Source organism: Haematobia irritans, chromosome 4 (assembly GCF_050003625.1).
Source record: "Haematobia irritans isolate KBUSLIRL chromosome 4, ASM5000362v1, whole genome shotgun sequence".
Lineage (NCBI taxonomy): Eukaryota > Metazoa > Arthropoda > Insecta > Diptera > Muscidae > Haematobia > Haematobia irritans.
In genome coordinates this window covers 102,577,767-102,600,279 of record NC_134400.1, presented here as the reverse complement: position 1 = coordinate 102,600,279, position 22,513 = coordinate 102,577,767, and the positions used below count along the sequence as shown (strand labels likewise).

The window sequence follows — 22,513 nt, the reverse complement described above, 5'->3', positions numbered from 1 at the left end:
TTTTTATCCAATTTGCCTGAAATTGGAAATCAAGAGGTATTTTCGGGCCATAAAGAGGTGTGCCGAAAACGGTGAGTATCGGTCCATATTTTAGTATAGCCCCCATAAGAACGATCTACCGATTTAACTCCTTGGGTTTCTATAAACCGTAGTTTTTATCCGATTTTCCTGAAATTGTAAATATTCTGCTATTTTAGGCTCACAAAAACGTGTATCGGATTAAGTTTTTATCGGTCCATTTGTTAATGCCTCCATATAGGCGCACTGATCATGAAAATTGCTTGAAACTCAATGTAAAATTTCCAGATTTTACTTCTCGGGTGAAAATCTACAGATTTAACATTTCAAATCAAGGCGTTATTTTATAATTTTCTTGCACACTTACAAGAGATGTTAATGATTCCTCTAAAACCCAAACAAAAATGGTTCTTATAAATCCAGAATCTGATATAGTCCTCATAGGTGAAATCTTTAAATTTATCTTCGGGAAGTGTCCTCAAGCCCTCCTGAAATTTCAAAGGAAACCCTAATATTTGGTTCATGGTGGTGGGTATTTAAGATTCGGCCCGGTCGAACTTACTGCTGTATATACTTGTTACCTTCAAACTTGGAAATTTTCTTTAACCAGTAAAAAAACTGAATTATGCCGAATACATTTTCTTGAATTCGAAATTGAAGTCGAAAATTATTTACTTATTTTTATGAAAACGGCGTGACATCTGCGTTTCTAATACAGTTTAGTTAAAATTTTATAAAATTAATCTATGTTTTCTAAAATTAACTAAAATTTTCTTTCCTGGTGGGTTCACTGTTTTTTCAGTCTACGAACATTATTTCGTCCAATGAAACGTTTTTTTTTTTTTCAAATCAAACGAATTCTTTCTAATGAATGAATTTAAAATTATTATTAAAATTATTATTATAAAATTACAAAAACTTTATTTGATTTGAAAGCGGTTTCATTTCAAAAAGAATTAATTTGATTTGAAAAAGATTTCAATTGAAATGGAAATGTTATATATCAATAACAAACATGTATGCCAAGTCTAATGTTTCGATCGGAAGTAGCGTGAATTCAAAAGACGGACGGACATCGCTAGATCGACTCAGAATTTCACTACGACCAGAAATATATTTACTTTCTGTACCCTGAAACTGACATTTCGATGCGTTACAAAAGAAAGTACATATTACACACCCCATCCTATGGATGGTATAAAAATAAGTTAACACAAAAACTATAAGCACTAGGAATTGTTACACTTTGTGTCAGGTACTCAGGTTTTTTATTCGATAAATACTAAATAAATAAAGTTTAACTTTAGAGTAGACTTAATTTTTAGATCTGTATTACCTGATGCTAACTCTCTCCGTTGGTATATTCAAGACCTTTCGATTTTCAACTTTCGATTTACATTGTCCTTGATAACACATCGTTGTACTTCAACGCTCACATATTTCACAGTTGGCTTCATAATTAATTAAAACAAAACAAAAATGCATGTCATACACAACAGAATATTTTAATTTATTTCTAGTTTCTTGAAAATTTCAGGAAAAATATGTCACAATCCTATCATCTCCGTAAGTAAGTTGGTAAGTGCGTGTATGGAAAAAAAGTAAAACATAATTTACATTTTAAATATGCTGACATATTAAGCATTCGACCTAATACGTGTTGACATTCCTCGAGAAGATTAGTTTCTTGCACCACCATCGACTAAGGCGTCATTGCGTGTCAACTGCGGGACTATCAACAGTGAGGAGAAACGAAAACTGTCACGACATACTCGTATAGGACCACAGTAAGACGCTGATGAAATTTCCATAATGACTCCCACCACAGGCGCCTTTCAAGGTTTTGGATTTCTTTGGATGAGTACACAAGCATATATGCCGCTTTATGCCGTTGATAGGCAATACATCTTGGATTCACTATATATATGAAGCCGTTTTATATCGCATAAGGCAGTTAGTAAAAGGTCCTCAATCCTAAATAGTCGAAAATAAAACTTGCTCTGGAGAAAGAATATATCCATATTATTAAATTAAAATGAAACTCATCATTTGTTTGTTCATCGTTGGTTTCCTCTGTGAGGTCAACTCAGCTTCGCGTCTCTGTGGACCTTCGCTAGTACAAGTACTCGAAGCAGTTTGTGTTAATGGCTTCAACGGAAAGATTATTAGTAAAAAATCCAACATTAAAGCCTGTAAGTGGTATAAATATTTGTTGTGTTTTTTTTTTTACTAAAATTTTCAAATCTTTTAGTGGCACCTCGCAGCTCTGATTTGTTTAACATGTTCAATGAAATCGATGATAACGAGCCACCTATGCCCGATTCCTTATTAAGAGATATGCTCTATAGCGAACATTTTGATACTTTGGCCAAAACCAGGAGACAACGTCATTTTACTGGAGTGTATGATGAATGCTGCCGTAAAGAATGTACCATGGATGAGTTAGTAGGATATTGCCTTTAACCATTATGTTAATGTATTTGATTAAGAAAATAAAAAAATAAAACATGTGAAGCCCTAGTACCAACGACTTTTAATCGAAATAAGAGAGATTTAGATATAGACTTCGTAAAAACGCCAGTGGACATTTAAATAAAACTTCAATGACTCTAAGGCGTGACAAATCTGCTACCATTAAGTCATATTCGCGTGTTGGCCTAAAATCAAACTAAATGTTTAGGTGTAAGGGAGATGTTTTTATGTTTACAAAAACAAAAGCATTTCAACAATGGATTTAATCAAGAATCGGCAACTCTGGTTAGTCGGACTTTCTCCAATAGTTCATCGGAAACTTATACTTCCATTCAATAGAAATTTTGTAAATCAAAGCTAGAAGTTTGTTTCTAAAGTTTCTTTAAATCGGCTTGTGTGTGCCCAAATATGTAGTCTATAAATATAACTGATTGACAGTATGCATTGCTTGTGATTTAGTAGTATCGAAAAGTATTGACTTTTTGCGACAAACGTTGTCTCCTTTACAGTATGTGATAAAGACTAACTCAAACAAACAATGCTTTTAAATTTCTGGCTAGTTGCATCTTTTCTAATATCTTTCTCAATTCTCCTTAAACCCCTTGTTTCTGTAATACATCAATGTTGAAGAAATTATTCGATTTTATACACTTCTCAAATTTTATCTTTCGCCCAGACGGAGAATCGAACCGCGCACCATATAGTTTCTAAGCCAACGCTGGTTTGTGTGGCCTAGTGGACCACATTGCTGGCCACACACAAACCGATGAAAAACACAATATTTCAAGAAACCAAACAAAGGAAAGAACTAATCCTTTCTTCAAAAGCGTAGTTTGAGAGTATTCCTTGGGGTGAGGGCTAAAGTCCCCCGTACTATATATTAATAGTCTGAAATTCAAGTAATGTTTTATTTTAAAAATCAACAGAAAATCAGACAATTAATTTATTATAAAGAAACTAATAGTAGTTTAACACTTTTTATACCCTCCACCATAGGATGAGGGGTATATTAACTTTGTCATTCCGTTTGTAACACATCGAAATATTGCTCTAAGACCCCATAAAGTATATATAGTCTGGGTCGTGGTGAAATGCTGAGTCGATCTAAGCAGGTCCGTCCGTCTGTTGAAACCACGCTAACTTCCGAACGAAACAAGCTATCGACTAGAAACTTGGCACAAGTAGTTGTAATTGATGTAGGTCAGATGGTATTGCAAATGGGTCAAATCGGACCACTTTTACGTATAGCCCCCATATAAACAGACCCCCAGATTTGGCTTGCGGAGCCTCTTGGAGGAACAAGATTCATCCGATCCGGTTGAAGTTTGGTACGTTGTGTAAGTATATGGTCTCTAATAACCATGACAAAATTGGTCCACATCGGTCCATAATTATATATAGCCCCCATATATATAATTGTTTAGAAATTAATCGTGGTTGAGAACGGACGTGTTTTGTTAAAGCTCTTATTAAAAAGCTTTTTCCCAGTGAATAACACAATCTTAAGTTTAAAAAAGTGTCGTTATAAACAAAAGCTGTGATTTCGGTTTTGTTTCCGACTTTTGTGTTAACTTTATGTGAAGATTTAAGACGTAAAATATAAAAATATCTTCATCAAAATTTTCCTAATCATTTTGCGCATACATATGTGGAAAACAAAACAAAAGAAACGAAAACAAATTAGTTGAAAACACTGAGAGATACTCTCGCCATAACTGTTGAGAAACGAGTGAAATTATACAAAATACGCACACAAAGAAGTGAAAGCTCGACCTGTACTCAAACCGTTTAGATCTGCTTATCGAATTTTGCAACCCTTATTTACCATATTCATCCTAAAAATATACTACAATTTTTAAACATTAAGTCAATAATCAATACTGTTAAACTGTTCATCAAATTTTACAACCAATATTACCACAATCATCCTAAAAGTAAACTTTATTTTACGAATATATATCTTACCACATCGTGTTGCCAGAAAAATATTTTTCGGTAGTTTGTGTCTATGATGAAGCGTTGATCGTTCAACATCATTAACAATAGTATTTAAACACAAAATTAAAACAAACTCTACTTTCAAATAATAGACGAAGGAATCAAACTCAATAATCATGCCGTCTACACCATCAATCAAACGCATTCCCGGTCTCACAAATACAACAAAACATCTTGATACTCCCAAACTCTCTGATTACGGTTCGTCACCAAAATTATTGCAACTAATGGAACAGAAACTAATGAAACAATTTGAAAACGTAACTGCAATGATAAGAGATAGTGAAAGGAGAATTCTGCAACAAGTGACAGAGTTAAAGTCAGATTTTCTCTCTTTGAATAAAAGAGTAGAGGAAGTAGAGAAAGTTGTCAGTGATGTCAATACACTAAAAACTGAAATTATTGACTTGAAAAATAAGTTATTACAGCAAGAAAACTCCTTAGTGGCGTGTGATCTTAGAATAAATGGAGTACCTTTCTATGATAATGAAAACTTATTTGATCTAATTGGAAATCTTTGCAACTGTATACAAATACGTCCACCGGAAATTAAAACGATCTACAGAATACAAACCAAGAATAATGAAACTGCTCCAACAATAATTGTCAAATGTATAACTCCGTATGAAAGAAATTTCTTTCTCAAAAATATTACTGCACACCGCCGCAAAACTAAAGATTTACTCCGCTTAAACATGCTTGGGTTTAATTCTGGTAATCCATTCTACATAAATGAACAATTATCTCAGCATAATTTCAAAGTGTTTAGAGAAGCGAGAAGATACAAAAACGAGAAACGTCTGCACTCTGTATACACTATGAGAGGTGTCGTATATGTAAAATGCACAGAGAACGATGACCCAATACAACTTAATTCTATCGATAAACTAACAAAACTTTTTCGCAATCCAACAGAACAAAACTAAAATCATATTTATATTCGAAGTTATCATTATGTCCAATATAAATAATTATACAATACCTTTTATGTACTACTATTTCTACAAACTTCATAAACATATCAATAATACTAATAGTTCTGAAGAACATTCTTATTGTAAATCAATATTTAAAAATTTTTTGAGTGTTGCTGATGGCTTATTATTTAACAGAAACTATTTAAAATATGTCATTAAATAACAATAATGTTTACAGAGGCGCATTAGCAGATATGGTTAAAGTCCTTGTAAAACAACGTGTTGGCCTTCATGTTTGCCACATAAACGCACAAAGTCTAAAGAACAAAATTGACGAATTTAGATGGACCTTTGAACATTCGCAGGTTGATGTCATATGTTTATCTGAGACCTGGTTTAATACTTCTATAACTAATGCTTTTGTATCTGTAAAAGGATATAAACTATATAGAGCTGATAGGAAATCACACGGAGGTGGTGTAGCAATTTACGTAAAAGACGGCATTAACGCAAAAGTAATTTCATGCACTGGTGAAACTGATCAGATTGAACACATTTTCTTGGATATCAGCACAAAAGAATGCAATATATTTATGGGAACAGTTTATAGACCAAATTCTATGATAAAAACCGACACTTTCATGAACAAATTGGAATCCGCTGCTCTTTCGTATAACGATATTATATTAGTTGGTGATTTTAATGCTAATATACTGTACGACATGAGTCTTGTTGACAACATGAACTCTATTGGCCTTTCACCAACAAATTATCAGTTACCCACACACTTTACATCTACATCAAGCACGTTACTGGATTTATTCTTTGTAAACGATCAAACCAAAATTCTTTTATACGATCAACTTTCTGCTCCTTGTTTTTCGAAACACGACCTGATTTTTATCACCTACAACGTTCAAGTGAACTCACCTAAATCACAATATACATATCGGGATTTCAAAAACATAAACTACGAAAAATTGGAGAATGAGATTTTCAAGATTGAATGGGATTATATATATACTATGGCCTCAGTAGATGATCAAGCATTTTTCCTAGAGAATAATATTGAGAAACTATATGAAAGTACTGTGAAGCTAAAAACCAAAACTATTAAAAACTGCAATAGCCCGTGGTTTTCAGATCGTATAAAACAGTTGATTATAGATCGAGATCTTGCTTATCAACGATGGAAACGTTTTAAACTGGATGACATGAAAGAACATTTTCGTAGTAAACGAAAAAAAGTGAATGAAGAAATAAAGAAAGCAAAGACCGCTTATTATCAGAATCGTTTCTACAATGCAGTCAGTGCAAAAAAAACTTGGCGTACAATACGAGAAATTGGTATTGGGAGGTCAGAAAACACAATTCAAGGGAACGTGGATGTAAATGAAATTAACAGTAATTTTGTCAATATACCCATGATACAATCCATCCCAAGCCATTACAATTTCCTTTATGACCAGAATATGGATTCTTTTAATAAACTTGAATTTATCCAAATTACAGAGTTGGACTTTCTCGCAACCTGTTCCAAGATAACATCAAACTCTGTTGGGTATGACAACATGCATCCAAGGTTCTTAAAAATTATTTTACCTGTTGTATTACCTTTCATTGTTTATTTCTTTAATTGCATCATTAAAAACAGTAGTTACCCCAATAGCTGGAAACATTCAAAAATAATTCCTATACCAAAACCCAATGGAGAACTACGACCTATAGCAATTCTATCTTTCTTATCAAAGGTTTTCGAAAAATTACTGCATCGCCAGATAAGTTCTTTTATAAATAAACACAAATTACTGACATCAGGACAATCCGGATTTCGAGCTCAACGTAGCTGTACTACAGCGCTATTAAATGTCAGCGAAGATATTCGTTCTGAGATTGAAAATAATAAAATTAATATTCTGGTTTTACTAGATCATTCAAAGGCGTTCGATACTGTAGATCATGACATTTTGATAACAAAACTTAAGTACATGTTTCGCTTCTCGAAATCGGCAATTAAACTAGTCCAATCTTATTTGTCCAACAGATATCAATCAGCTTTTGTAATGAATACCCGATCAGATCCACTTTTAGTTACTCGGGGTGTACCTCAAGGGTCCATACTGGGACCCCTTCTATTCACCTTGTATGCAAATGATTTGCCAAATCAATTACAATTTTGCAAAATGCATCTGTATGCCGATGATGCTCAAATGTACTTAGCAGGCGATATAAACAAGTTACAGGAAACTGTTAGAAACATAAATTTGGATTTGCAAAGAGTCCATAAATGGGCATGCGCAAATGGCTTAAGCTTAAATCCATCGAAGTCAAAGTGCATTTTAATAAAGAAAAAATCACTGAAAATCAGTTTGAATGTTGATATAATTCTAAACAACGAAAGAATCGAAATTGTTGAAAATGCCAAAAACCTCGGTATATGTTTCAATTCGTCACTTACATGGTCCACTCATATTGGAAATATAATTGGATCAGCTTACAACAAACTGCGCGTTCTTTGGAATACACAATATTATACACCACAAAAAACTCGAACCTTGATTGTGAAGTCTTATATAATGCCTACCATACTGTATGGATGCGAGCTTTTTTCAAACACTGACGCAAACAGCAAGCAAAAACTCAATCTTCTATTTAATAACATAACAAGGTATGTCTATGGCTTGAGGAAATATGATCACATATCTACTTTCAAAACTAAAATATATGGTGTATCCTTTGAAACTCTTTTAAAAAGTAAAGCCTTGTGTTGCTTGCACAAGATTATACATCACAATGAACCAGATTACCTATACGAAAGATTGATTTTCTGTAGGTCAAACAGAGGGAAGAAGCTGGTACCTTTTCGACACCAAAGTTTAACATCAGAGTGGCAGTTCTTTATTCACGCTGTGCGTCTCTGGAATGCCCTACCATCAACACTACAAACCATCAGCAACACCTATCAATTCAAAACAAAAATATATAACTACTTTTTAAATACTTAGAATTTCATGGTTACGTTTAATTTGTTTGTGATTATATAAATTGTATTAGTTTTACATATTACATACCTAATTTTGCTGAACCATATAACTTAATCAATATATATTCCTATGCTATAATTATAAGATTTATATCTTGTTGTATAGGAAATTCGCATAAATAAAATAAATAAAAAAAAAAAAATATAAACCGATCCCCAGATTTGGCTTGCGGAGCCTCAAAGAGAAGCAAATTTCAACCGATCCGGCTGAAATTTGGTACATGGTGTTCGTATATGGTCTCTAAAAACCATGCTAAAATTGGTCCACATCTGTTCACAATTATATATAGCCCCCACATAAACCATTCTCCAGATTTGACCTCCGGAGCTTCTTGGAGGAGCAACATTCATCCGATCCGATCAAATTTGGAACGTGGTGTTAGTATATGGCCGCTAACAACCATACCAAAATTGGTCCATATCGGTCTATAGTTATATATAGCCGATCTCCAATCACACAAAAATTGATCCATATCGGTTCATAATCATGGTTGCCACTCGAGCCAAAAATAATCTACCAAAACTTTATTTTTATACAAAAATTTTGTCAAAATTTCATTTCTATAGAAAATTTTTTCAAAACTTTATTTCTTTTGATCTCAGCTTAAAGCCATGCATTGACTAAACTACAAGTGTAGCTTAACCAACAGAGGAAAAGTATGCTTGTCAAATTTATTTGGGCAAAGCCCTATAGACTGCAAGATGGTTGGATGTACAGCTGTTTCGGAATTACCACATTCCTCATCAGCATCCTCTACTTGCAGGAAAACTATCAACCAATTATCAGAATAAATTCGGGTAACTCACTCAACCCAAAGTGAACTACACTTGAACCTCTGTTGGTTAAGCTACACTTGTAGTTTAGTCAATGCATGGCTTTAAGCTGAGATCAAAAAAACAACAATAACGATTGAAGAGAAGCCAACAATAACAAACAAAACGAATAAAAACTTTATTTCTATAGAAAATTTTGTTAAAATTGTATTTCTATAGAACATTTTGTTAAAATTTCATTTCTATAGAAAATATTGTCAAAACTTTATTTCTATAGAAAATTTTGTCAAAATTTTATTTCTATAGAAAATTTTGTGAAAATTAGTAATACGATTGTGGATGGCAGTGTTTAGAAGAAGTTTCTACGCAATCCATGGTGGAGGGTACATAAGCTTCGGCCTGGGCGAACTTAAGGCCGTATATACTAGTTTAGTTTATTGTATACCACGTACGGACTAACTTACAATACAGAAGACGGTGTTAGGAAGTTTTAAGATACCTTGCCATCGGCAAGTGTTACCGCAACCAAAGTAATTCGATTGTGGATGGCAGTCTTTGGTAGAAGTTTCTACGCAATTCATGGTGGAGGGTACATAAGCTTCGGCCTGGCCGAACATACGGCCGTATATACTTGTTCATATATTCCCAGCAAAAATTTTTCTAAATGCAGAATTTGTTCCAAATGTACAACTTTAAATGGACTTCCAAAAAAAGTCCTCCCAAAGATGTTCTCTATTTTATTTACACAGGAATTTTTTTTTTTGAAATTTTTTAATTAGTTTTTTCTCTATTTTTCATATTTTTAATGGGTAATTTTAATTATTTTATCAGATTTTTATTTATTTTAGTGCGATGTTTGGCTCACTGTATATAAATATAAATGCAATTAAACCAAGTTTATTTCATCTCTTTTCTCGATTGTTGTTTTTTTTTCCGACCTTTTCTAGAGATTTTCTATTTGAAATATCTACACAGAAAAAAAAAAACGTAGTTAAACTAACGCTAAATTTAACATATTTTTATTGGAAAAAAAATATTTGCTAGTAGTTAAATTTTATTTTTTGTTTCGAAAATTTCCACAGCTTAAAGAAATCTTAATTTTTTTACATATGTCTCAAACATTTTATGAACTAAACATGGGTATAAAGTTCAATATTCGTGCATATAAGTTCATTATGAGCTAAAGAATAATAAACTTTTCTTACAATTTCCAAAAATAGTAAGAATGAACTACTGTATGGTTAAAGTGGTCGTGATTTGGAGCCAATGATTTTCTTCTTTACTTTTAGTTAATTTTTTCTTCTATGAAAGGATGGTATTTCGCGAACTGCAGTTGAAAAGTACACCAGGGCATTCAATTTTCCTGCAGGAAGACGAAAAAGATTGTTTTTCATATGTTTGGGTGTAAAAATTATATATTTGGAACTCAAATTTTTAACACAATATTTTTAAGCGCAAGCATATAATGTTCATAAACTAGCATAACATGTTTGGGACATATATGTTAATATGTTAGAACATATTATGTTTGGGACATAAAATGTTTGTAAGTATAATATGCTTAGATGCAAACATATAATAATTTAGAAATAGCCTATAAATATATATGTGTTTAGAAAGAAAGACCTAGAGAGTATGCTGCACGTAAAATAATGGAAGTAACCAATTGACGCCTTAAAAATATATCCACAAAAAGAAAATTTCATTAAAATTTTTTTCTACAAGTGTTTGCCCTAAGGTGAAACATAATATGATTGAACAATACAAACAATATTTTGTTTGGACCAATCCTGAAAATATATATGCTTGAAAATGTGTGTGTTTGGGGTATATGTTACAGAATCAATTTTTTTTGAGCGATTTTATGTTTTTTTTTTTTTGCCTTGCATATAAGTCCATAAACTTTTCAATGAAGTAGTTTTGTTTTTACAGTTAAGTGACTTAAAAATTGGTATGTTTACATAAAATAAAATTTTGTTTTACTACTTCCATCTCAACTTTAATAAATTGTTCAAAATTAATTAAATTCACTATACATTATTTGACTTTTTGTATCTTTACTTAAAGCGTTCACAAATAGGGCTGGGCCCCCACACTAGTCCAAACACACCATTTGCGCCTTTTCGTATGACGTGGAATGAAGAGCAGCATAGTTTTCTTTTTTTTTATTTTGACAATTCATTGTGCTTTTTTATACCCTCCACCATAGGATGGGGGGTATATTAACTTTGTCATTCCGTTTGTAACACATCGAAATATTGCTCTAAGACCCCATAAAGTATATATATTCTGGGTCGTGGTGAAATTCTGAGTCGATCTGAGCATGTCCGTACGTCCGTCCGTCCGTCCGTCTGTTGAAATCACGCTAACTTTCGAACGAAACAAGCTATCGACTTGAAACTTGGCACAAGTAGTTGTTATTGATGTAGGTCAGATGGTATTGCAAATGGGCCATATCGGTGTACTTTTACGTATGCCCCCATATAAACGTACCCCCAAATTTGGCTTGCGAGGCCTATAAGAGAAGCAAATTTCATCCGATCCGTCTGAAATTTAGTACATAATGTGAGTATATGGTTTCTAACAACCATGCAAAAATTGGTCCACATCGGTCCATAATTATATATAGCCCCAATATAAACCGATCCACCGATTTGGCTTGCGAGTCCTCTAAGAGAAACAAATTTCATCCGATCCGGCTGAAATTTGGTACATGGTGTTAGTATATGGTCTCTAACAACCATGCAAAAATTGGTCCACATCGGTCCGTAATTATATATAGCCCCCATATAAACCGATCCCCCGATTTGGCTTGCGAGGCCTCTAAGAGAAGCAAATTTCATCCGATTCGGCTGATATTTGGTACATGGTGTTAGTATATGGTCTGTAACAACCATGCAAAAACTGGTCCACATCGGTCCATAATTATATATAGCCCCCATATAAACCGATCACCAGATTTGACCTCCGGACCCTCTTGGAAGACCAAACTTCATCTGATTCAGTTGAAATTTGGTACGTGGTGTTAATATATGGCCTCAAACTCCCATGCAAAAATTGGTTGATATCGGTCCATAATTATATATAGGCCCCATATAAACCGATCCCCAGATTTGACCTCCAGAGCCACTTGGAAGAGCAAAATTCTTCCCATTCGGTTGAAATTTGGTACGTGATGTTAGTATATGGTATCCAACAATCATGCAGGAATTGGTTCCTATCAGTCCATAATTATATATAGCTCCCATATAAACCGATCCCCAGATTTGACCTCCGGTGCCTTTTTGGAGAAGCAAAATTCATCCGATCTGCTTGAAATTTGGTACGTGGTGGATGTATATGATATTTAACAAACATGCCAAAAGTGGTCCATATCAGTCCATAATCATACATAGCCTCATATAAACCGATCCCGAGATTTGGTTTTGGAGCCTCTTGGAGGAGCAAATTTCATCCGAGTGAGTTGAAATTTGGTACATTGTGCTAGTATATGGTCGTTAACAACCATGTCTAACTAGGTCCATATCGGTCTATAGTTATATATGGCCCTCAGATAAATCGATCCCCAATCACACAAAAATTGGTCCATATCAAGTTCATAATTGTATATAGCTTCCATATAAGCGACCCCCATATTTCAATTCTGGCTCTCTACGTACCGTGCAAAAAGTCCATATCGATTCCAAATTATTTGTAGACTTAACTAAAAAAAAATTTTTGTCTAATATATACCACGTATGGACTAACTCACAATTTAGAAAACGATGCTAAGAAGTTTTAAGATACCACAACCCAAGTAATTCGATTGTGGATGTTAGTCTTTCATAGAAGTTTCTACGCAATCCATGGTGGAGGGTACATAAGATTCGGCCTGGCCGAACTTACGGCCGTATATACTTGTTTTCTCTAATAATGTATAAATTTGATATTTATTTCGAAAAATCCCCAAATTTAAGGAAATATCCCATCAAGTCCCCAACTCAGTAATTTCGTCCGCATTTACAAAAAAACTACCCCCAAATTGGGGGAAATCACCAATACTGGCAACACTGCTTTCAACACCTTTTGTTAAAGACGATTTTTCTTGAAACATAGCATAATTTCTACTTGAAGTCGAGCCTGAATATGGAAATTGAAGTTTTCGTTAACACCTTTTAAATGACTTTGGTAGCACATGAAGAAAAAAGCTGAAAAAACTAATAAATTAAAATTTGTTGCCTATAATCAAGTACGCAAACCTCAAAGTTAAAAGAGAATTGTGTCTTAAATGAGTCCTTACTTCTATTCTCCGCTTCTTTGGCTTGGAATCAATACCGAAATCCTTAGAGTAACGACAAAATCTTTGGAACCGGGCATGTTGTTTTTTTTCAGTGTAAATGAGGGTTTAAAACTCGGTGCCAATCGGTTTTTATTCTTCGGTTTTGGAATAAAAAAAGGGAATTTTCTACAAAAACAAGTACATAACATACGGCCGTAAGTTCGGCCAGGCCGAAGCTTATGTACCCTCCACCATGGATTGCGTAGAAACTTCTTCTAAACACTGCCATCCACAATCGAAATACTTGGGTTGCGGTAACGCTTGCCGATGGCAAGGTATGTAACTTAAACCCTCATAACACCGTCTTCTAACTTATCAGCAAGTCCATACGTGGTATATATTAAATTAAACAAGTATATACGGCCGTAAGTTCGGCCAGGCCGAATCTTATGTACCCTCCACCATGGATTGCGTAGGAACTTCTACTAAAGGCTGTCATCCACAATCGAATTACTTGGGTTGCGATAACACTTGCCGATGGCAAGGTATCGTAAAACTTTTTAACACTGTCTTCTAAATTGTAAGTTAGCCCATACGGGGTATATATTAAACAAAACAAGTATATACGGCCGCAAGTTCGGCCAGGCCGAATCTTATGTACCCACCACCATGGATTGCGTAGAAACTTCTACGAAAGACTGTCATCCACAATCGAATTACTTGGGTTGTGGTATCTTAAAACTTCTTATTCCAGCATGGTTGTTGGATACCATATACTAACATCACGTACCAAATTTCAACCGAATGGGAAGTATTTTGCTCTTCCAAGGGGCTCTGGAGGTCAAATCTGGGGATCGGTTTATATGGGGCCTATATATAATTATGGACCGATATCGACCAATTTTTGCATGGGAGTTTGAGGCCATATATTAACACCACGTACCAAATTTCAACTGAATCAGATGAATTTTGGTCTTCCAAGAGGTTCCGGAGGTCAAATCTGGTGATCGGTTTATATGGGGGCTATATATAATTATGAGCCGATGTGGACCAATTTTTGCATGGTTGTTAGAGACCATATACTAACATCACGTACCAAATTTCAGCCATATCGGATGAAATTTGCTTCTCTTAGAGGCCTCGCAAGCCAAATCGGGGGATCGGTTTATATGGGGGCTATATATAATTATGGACCGATGTGGACCAATTTTTGCATGGTTGTTCGAGACCATATACTAACACCATGTACCAAATTTCAGCCGGATCGGATGAAATTTGCTTCTCTTAGAGGCCTCGCAAGCCAAATCGGGGGATCGGTTTATATGGGGGCTATATATAATTATGGACCGATGTGGACCAATTTTTGCATGGTTGTTAGAGACCATATACTGACACCATGTACCAAATTTCAGCCGGATCGGATGAAATTTGCTTCTCTTAGGGGCCTCGCAAGCCAAATCGGGGGATCGGTTTATATGGGGGCTATATATAATTATGGACCGATGTGGACCAATTTTTGCATGGTTGTTAGAGACCATATACTAACACCATGTACCACATTTCAGCCGGATCGGATGAAATTTGCTTCTCTTAGGGGCCTCGCAAGCCAAATCGGGGGATCGGTTTATATGGGGGCTATATATAATTATGGACCGATGTGGACCAATTTTTGCATGGTTGTTAGAGACCATATACTAACACCATGTACCAAATTTCAGCCGGATCGGATGAAATTTGCTTCTCTTAGAGGCCTCGCAAGCCAAATTTTGGGGTCCGTTTATATGGGGGCTATACGTAAAAGTGGACCGATATGGCCCATTTGCAATACCATCCGACCTACATCAATAACAACTACTTGTGCCAAGTTTCAAGTCGATAGCTTGTTTCGTTCGGAAGTTAGCGTGATTTCAACAGACGGACGGACGGACGGACGGACGGACGGACGGACGGACGGACGGACGGACGGACGGACATGCTCAGATCGACTCAGAATTTCACCACGACCCAGAATATATATACTTTATGGGGTCTTAGAGCAATATTTCGATGTGTTACAAACGGAATGACAAAGTTAATATACCCCCCATCCTATGGTGGTGGGTATAAAAAGGCCGATTAAATACGTATATAATCTAGTTTGACAAAATTTTCTATAGAAATAAAATTTTGACAAAATTTTCTATAGAAATGAAACCTTGACAAAATTTTCTATAGAAATAAAATTTTGACAAAATTTTCTATAGAAATAAAAATTTGACAAAATTTTCTATAGAAATAAAAACTTGACAAAATTTTCTATAGAAATAAAATGTTGACAAAATTTTCTATGGAAGTAAAATGTTGACAAAATTTTCTATAGCAATACAATTTTGACAAAAATTTCTATAGAAATAAAATGTTGACAAAATATTGTATAGAAATAAAATTTTGACAAAATTTTGTATAGAAATAAAATGTTGACAAAATTTTCTACAGAAATAAATTTTTTACAAAATTTTCTATAGAAATAAAATTTTGACAAACATTTCTATAGAAATAAACTTTTGACAAAACTTTCTATAGAAATGAAATTTTATCAAAACTTTCCATAGTAATAAAATTTTACAAAATTTTCTATGGAAATAAAGTTTTGGTAGATTATTTTTGGCGATATGGACCGATTTTTGTGTAATAAGTCATCGGCTATATATAATTAAAGACCGATATGGAACAATTTTTACATGGCTGTTAGAGGCCATATATTGACAAAATGTACCAAATTTCAACCGTATCGGATGACTTTTGCTCCTCCAAGAGGTTCCGGACGTCAAATCTGGGGACGGTTTATATGGGAACTATATATAATTATGGACCGATATGGACCAATTTTTGCATGGTTGTTAGAGACCATATACTAACACCATGTTCCAAATTTCAACTGGATCGGATGAATTTTGCACTTCCAAGAGGCTCCGGAGTTCAAATCTGGGGATCGGTTTATATGGGGGCTATATATAATTATGGACCGATATGGACCAATTTTTGCATGGTTATGAGAGGCCGTAAACTAACATCAGGTACCAAATTTCAACCGGATCGGATGAATTTTGCCCCTCCAAGAGGCTCCGGAGGTCAAATCTGGGGATCGGTTTATATGGGGGCTATATATAATTATGGACCGATATGGACCAATTTTTGCATGGTTGTTAAAAACCGTATACTAAGACCACGTACTAAATTTCAACCGGATCGGATGAATTTTGCTCCTCCAAGAGGCTCCGGTGGTCAAATCTGGGGATCGGTTTATATGGGAGCTATATATAATTATGGACCGATATGGACCAATTTTTGCATGGTTGTTAGAGGCCGTATACTAACATCAGGTACCAAATTTCAACCGGATCGGATGAATTTTGCCCCTCCAAAAGTCTCCGGAGGTCAAATCTGGGGATCGGTTTATATGGGGGCTATATATAATTATGGACCGATATGGACCAATTTTTGCGTGGTTGTTAGAGACCGTATACTAAGACCACGTACCAAATTACAACCGGATCGGATGAATTTTGCTGCTCCGGGAGGCTCCCCAAGCCAAATTTGGGGATCGGTTTATATGGGGGCTATACGTAAACGTGGTCCGATATGGCCCATTTTCAATACCATCCGACCTACATCAATAACAACTACTTGTGCCAAGTTTCAAGTCGATAGCTTGTTTCGTTCGGAAGTTAGCGTGATTTCCACAGACGGACGGACAGCCGGACAGACGGACAGACGGACGGACGGACGGACATGCTTAGATCGACTCAGAATTTCACCACGACCCAGAATATATATACTTTATGGGGTCTTAGAGCAATATTTCGATGTGTTACAAACGGAATGACAAAGTTAATATACCCCCATCCTATGGTGGAGGGTATAAAAAGGCCGATTAAATACGTATATAATTCAGTTTGACAAAATTTTCTATAGAAATAAAATTTTGACAAAATTTTCTATAGAAATAAAAACTTGACAAAATTTTCTATAGAAATAAAATGTTGACAAAATTTTCTATGGAAGTAAAATGTTGACAAAATTTTCTATAGCAACAAAATTTTGACAAAATTTTCTATAGAAATAAAATGTTGACAAAATTTTCTATAGAAACAAAATGTTGACAAAATATTCTATAGAAATAAAATGTTGACAAAATTTTCTACAGAAATAAATTTTTTACAAAATTTTCTATAGAAATAAAATTTTGACAAAATTTTCTATGGAAATAAAATGTTGGCAAACATTGCTATAGAAATAAACTTTTTACAAAACTTTCTATAGAAATGAAATTTTGACAAAACTTTCTATAGTAATAAAATTTGACAATTTTTACATGGCTGTTAGAGGCCATATACTAACGAAATGTACCAAATTTCAACCGCATCGGATGACTTTTGCTCCTCCAAGAGGCTCCGGAGGTCAAATCTGGGGATCGGTTTATATGGGAGCTATATACAATTATGGACCGATATGGACCAATTTTTGCATGCTTGTTAGAGACCGTATACTAACATCAGGTACCCAATTTCAAACGGATCGGATGACTTTTGCTCCTCCAAGAGGCTCCGGGGTCAAATCTGGGGATCGGTTTATATGGGAGCTATATATAATTATGGACCGATATGGACCAATTTTTGCATGGTTGTTAGAGACCATATACTAACACCACGTACTAAATGTCAATTGGATCGGATGAATTTTGCTCATCCAAGAGGCTCCAGAGTTCAAATCTGGGGATCGGTTTATATGGGAGCTATATATAATTATGGACCGATATGGACCAATTTTTGCATGCTTGTTAGAGACGGTATACTAACATCAGGTACCCAATTTCAAACGGATCGGATGAATTTTGCCCCTCCAAGAGGCTCCGGAGGTCAAATCTGGGGATCGGTTTATATGGGAGCTATATATAATTATGGACCGATATGGACCAGTTTTTGCATGGTTGTTAGAGACCATATACTAACACCACGTACCAAATTTCAATCGGGTAGGATGAAGTTTGCTCCTCCAAGAGGCTCCGGAGGTCAAATCTGGGGATCGGTTTATATGGGAGCTATATATATTTATGGACCGATATGGACCAATTTTTGCATGGTTGTTAGAGACCGTATACTAACATCAGGTACCAAATTTCAACCGGATCGGATGAATTTTGCCCCTCCAAGAGGCTCCGGAGGTCAAATCTGGGGATCGGTTTATATGGGGGCTATATATAATTATGGACCGATATGGACCAATTTTTGCATGGTTGTTAGAGACCGTATAATTAGACCACGTACCAAATTTCAACCGGATCGGATGAATTTTGCTGCTCCGGAAGGCTCCGCAAGCCAAATTTGGGGATCGGTTTATATGGGGGCTATACGTAAACGTGGGCCGATATGGCCCATTTTCAATACCATCCGACCTACAACAATAACAACTACTTGTGCCAAGTTTCAAGTCGATAGCTAGTTTCGTTCGGAAGTTAGTGTGATTTCCACAGACGGACGGACAGCCGGACAGACGGACAGACGGACGGACGGACGGACATGCTTAGATCGACTCAGAATTTCACCACGACCCAGAATATGTATACTTTGTGGGGTCTTAGAGCAATATTTCGATGTGTTACAAACGGAATGACAAAGTTAATATACCCCCATCCTATGGTGGAGGGTATAAAAAGACCGATGAAATACGTATGTAATTCAGTTTGACAAAATTTTCTATAGAAATAAAATTTTGACAAAAATTTCTATAGAAATTAAATTTTGAAAAAATTTTCTGTAGAAAATAAAATTTTGACAAAATTTTCTATAGAAATAAAATTTTGACAATTTTTTTTATAGAAATAAAGTTTTGACAAAATTTTCTATAGAAATGAAATTTTAACAAAATTTTCTATAAAAATAAAATTTTAACAAAATTTTCTATAGAAATAAAATTTGGACAAAATTTTCTATAGAAATAACATTTTGGTAGATTATTTTTGGCTCGAGTGGCATCCATGATTATGAACCGATATGGACCAATTTTTGTGTGATTGGGGATCGGCTATATATAAATATAGACCGATATGGACCAATTCTGGCGCGGTTGTTAGAGACCATATACTAACACCACGTTCCAAAATTGAACCGGATCGGATGAATTTTGCTCCTCCAAGAGGCTTCGGAGGTCAAATCTGGAGAATGGTTTATATGGAGGATATATTTAATTATGGACCGATGTGGACCAATTTTTGCATGGTTGTTAGAGACCATAACCAAAACCATGCACCAAATTTCAGCCGGATCGGATTTCGTTTATCTCAAACACTGTTCTTTTCTGACTTTAGGTCTTCAATAAGACACATTTTAAAGTTCATAGTAAAAATTTAATATAGTAGAATGTAATGTTGAACATTTTTTCGGAATCTTCCGACCATATCTGGAATATATGTAAAAAAAAACTTTGGTCGAAGCAGGGAGCAACCACTGCTCCACGGTGCCAAACTAAATGTATTTTTCTGTTAAATAAACTTTGTTTAATCGGCTCGTGGGCGCCGCAAGCTATGCTATATAAATATATAACTTATATGGGTAATTGTCTATTGATGACAATAACGGCTACATAGCTCAGTGGATAGTGTGTTGGCTTACAAATTGCATGGTCCGCGGTTCGATTCTCCGTCCAGGCGAAAGGTAAAAAAAAACAAGTATATACGGCCGCAAGTTCGGCCAGGCCGAATCTTATGTACCCACCACCATGGATTGCGTAGAAACTTCTACGAAAGACTGTCATCCACAATCGAATTACTTGGGTTGTGGTATCTTAAAACTTCTTATTCCAGCATGGTTGTTGGATACCATATACTAACATCACGTACCAAATTTCAACCGAATGGGAAGTATTTTGCTCTTCCAAGGGGCTCTGGAGGTCAAATCTGGGGATCGGTTTATATGGGGCCTATATATAATTATGGACCGATATCGACCAATTTTTGCATGGGAGTTTGAGGCCATATATTAACACCACGTACCAAATTTCAACTGAATCAGATGAATTTTGGTCTTCCAAGAGGTTCCGGAGGTCAAATCTGGTGATCGGTTTATATGGGGGCTATATATAATTATGAGCCGATGTGGACCAATTTTTGCATGGTTGTTAGAGACCATATACTAACATCACGTACCAAATTTCAGCCATATCGGATGAAATTTGCTTCTCTTAGAGGCCTCGCAAGCCAAATCGGGGGATCGGTTTATATGGGGGCTATATATAATTATGGACCGATGTGGACCAATTTTTGCATGGTTGTTCGAGACCATATACTAACACCATGTACCAAATTTCAGCCGGATCGGATGAAATTTGCTTCTCTTAGAGGCCTCGCAAGCCAAATCGGGGGATCGGTTTATATGGGGGCTATATATAATTATGGACCGATGTGGACCAATTTTTGCATGGTTGTTAGAGACCATATACTGACACCATGTACCAAATTTCAGCCGGATCGGATGAAATTTGCTTCTCTTAGGGGCCTCGCAAGCCAAATCGGGGGATCGGTTTATATGGGGGCTATATATAATTATGGACCGATGTGGACCAATTTTTGCATGGTTGTTAGAGACCATATACTAACACCATGTACCACATTTCAGCCGGATCGGATGAAATTTGCTTCTCTTAGGGGCCTCGCAAGCCAAATCGGGGGATCGGTTTATATGGGGGCTATATATAATTATGGACCGATGTGGACCAATTTTTGCATGGTTGTTAGAGACCATATACTAACACCATGTACCAAATTTCAGCCGGATCGGATGAAATTTGCTTCTCTTAGAGGCCTCGCAAGCCAAATTTTGGGGTCCGTTTATATGGGGGCTATACGTAAAAGTGGACCGATATGGCCCATTTGCAATACCATCCGACCAACATCAATAACAACTACTTGTGCCAAGTTTCAAGTCGATAGCTTGTTTCGTTCGGAAGTTAGCGTGATTTCAACAGACGGACGGACGGACGGACGGACGGACGGACGGACGGACGGACGGACATGCTCAGATCGACTCAGAATTTCACCACGACCCAGAATATATATACTTTATGGGGTCTTAGAGCAATATTTCGATGTGTTACAAACGGAATGACAAAGTTAATATACCCCCCATCCTATGGTGGTGGGTATAAAAATTATAAATTCGTATAATTTCTTCTACATTGTTTGTATTACAGAAAAAGGTGCTAAGAACTAAAAAACTTCGTGGAAGTGAGAAAGATGTGAGGGAAAATGCAATTAGTCAGAAAATTTTTTTTTGAGTTAGTCTTTATGAAATTGTTATTACATCCTGGAGAAGAATAAACGTTTATCACAAAAAGTATATACTTTTCTTCCAAATACACTTCGTTTCAACGAAAAGCAAATGAGAAACGAACTTTGTTTGTCTAAAATTTCGTTTGGGAGGAAAGAATTATTTTTTTGCGTGTATGGACCGATGTAGACCAATTTTTGCGTGGTTGTTACAGACCATATAATAACACCACGTTTCACATTTGAACCGGATCGGATAAAATATGCTTCTCTTAGAGGCTCCGTAAGCCAAATCTGAGGGTCCGTTTATATGGGGGCTATACGTAAAAGTGGACCGATATGGCCCATTTGCAATACCATATGACCTACATCAATAACAACTATTTACACGCACAGAAAAAACATGTTTGGACATGGTTGCCGCATCCATTTAATGCTTATTTAGAGTATGTAATTGTCGCGAAAACCATGTATTTTGTCTTTGTACAAATAATTTTCGAGCGGAGAAAAATATATGTTGGCAATAAGCATTTAAATGGTTCTCAAATGCCGCAAACATGTTCTATTATTTAAATGATAGAATTTGAGACCATTATATGGTCAGGAAAATCATGTATCTGACCATTCAATTTTTTTACTTTTTTGCAGAGAAAAAAATATTTTTATAGTTTACGTATAGACATGTCTACAACCATTACATGGCCATAAAGACCATGTACATTGTTTTCGTG

General features: G+C 35.4%; 2 protein-coding genes across 2 annotated transcripts in view; one reads left to right on the top strand and one right to left on the bottom strand.

Annotated features, from left to right (window-relative positions):
- The window catches only part of LOC142235690 (cyclic GMP-AMP phosphodiesterase SMPDL3A), a 329,846-nt gene that overhangs the window by 17,677 nt on the left and 289,656 nt on the right, over nucleotides 1-22,513 (bottom strand). The window lies entirely within an intron of this gene.
- Nucleotides 1,988-2,538, top strand: Ilp3 (Insulin-like peptide 3). The gene is made up of 2 exons (XM_075306112.1): nucleotides 1,988-2,210; nucleotides 2,270-2,538. Exons 1-2 carry the CDS (start codon nucleotides 2,054-2,056, stop codon nucleotides 2,479-2,481), a joined length of 369 nt encoding a protein of 122 aa, XP_075162227.1. The 5' UTR covers nucleotides 1,988-2,053; the 3' UTR covers nucleotides 2,482-2,538.

What these genes read in the sequence shown, in the direction of transcription:
- Ilp3 (XM_075306112.1), top strand. Translation starts at nt 2,054, where the DNA reads ATGAAACTCATCATTTGTTTGTTCATCGTTGGTTTCCTCTGTGAGGTC. An exon ending in AAAATCCAACATTAAAGCCT is followed by an intron (nt 2,211 to 2,269) that starts GTAAGTGGTATA and finishes CAAATCTTTTAG; the next exon opens with TGGCACCTCGCAGCTCTGAT.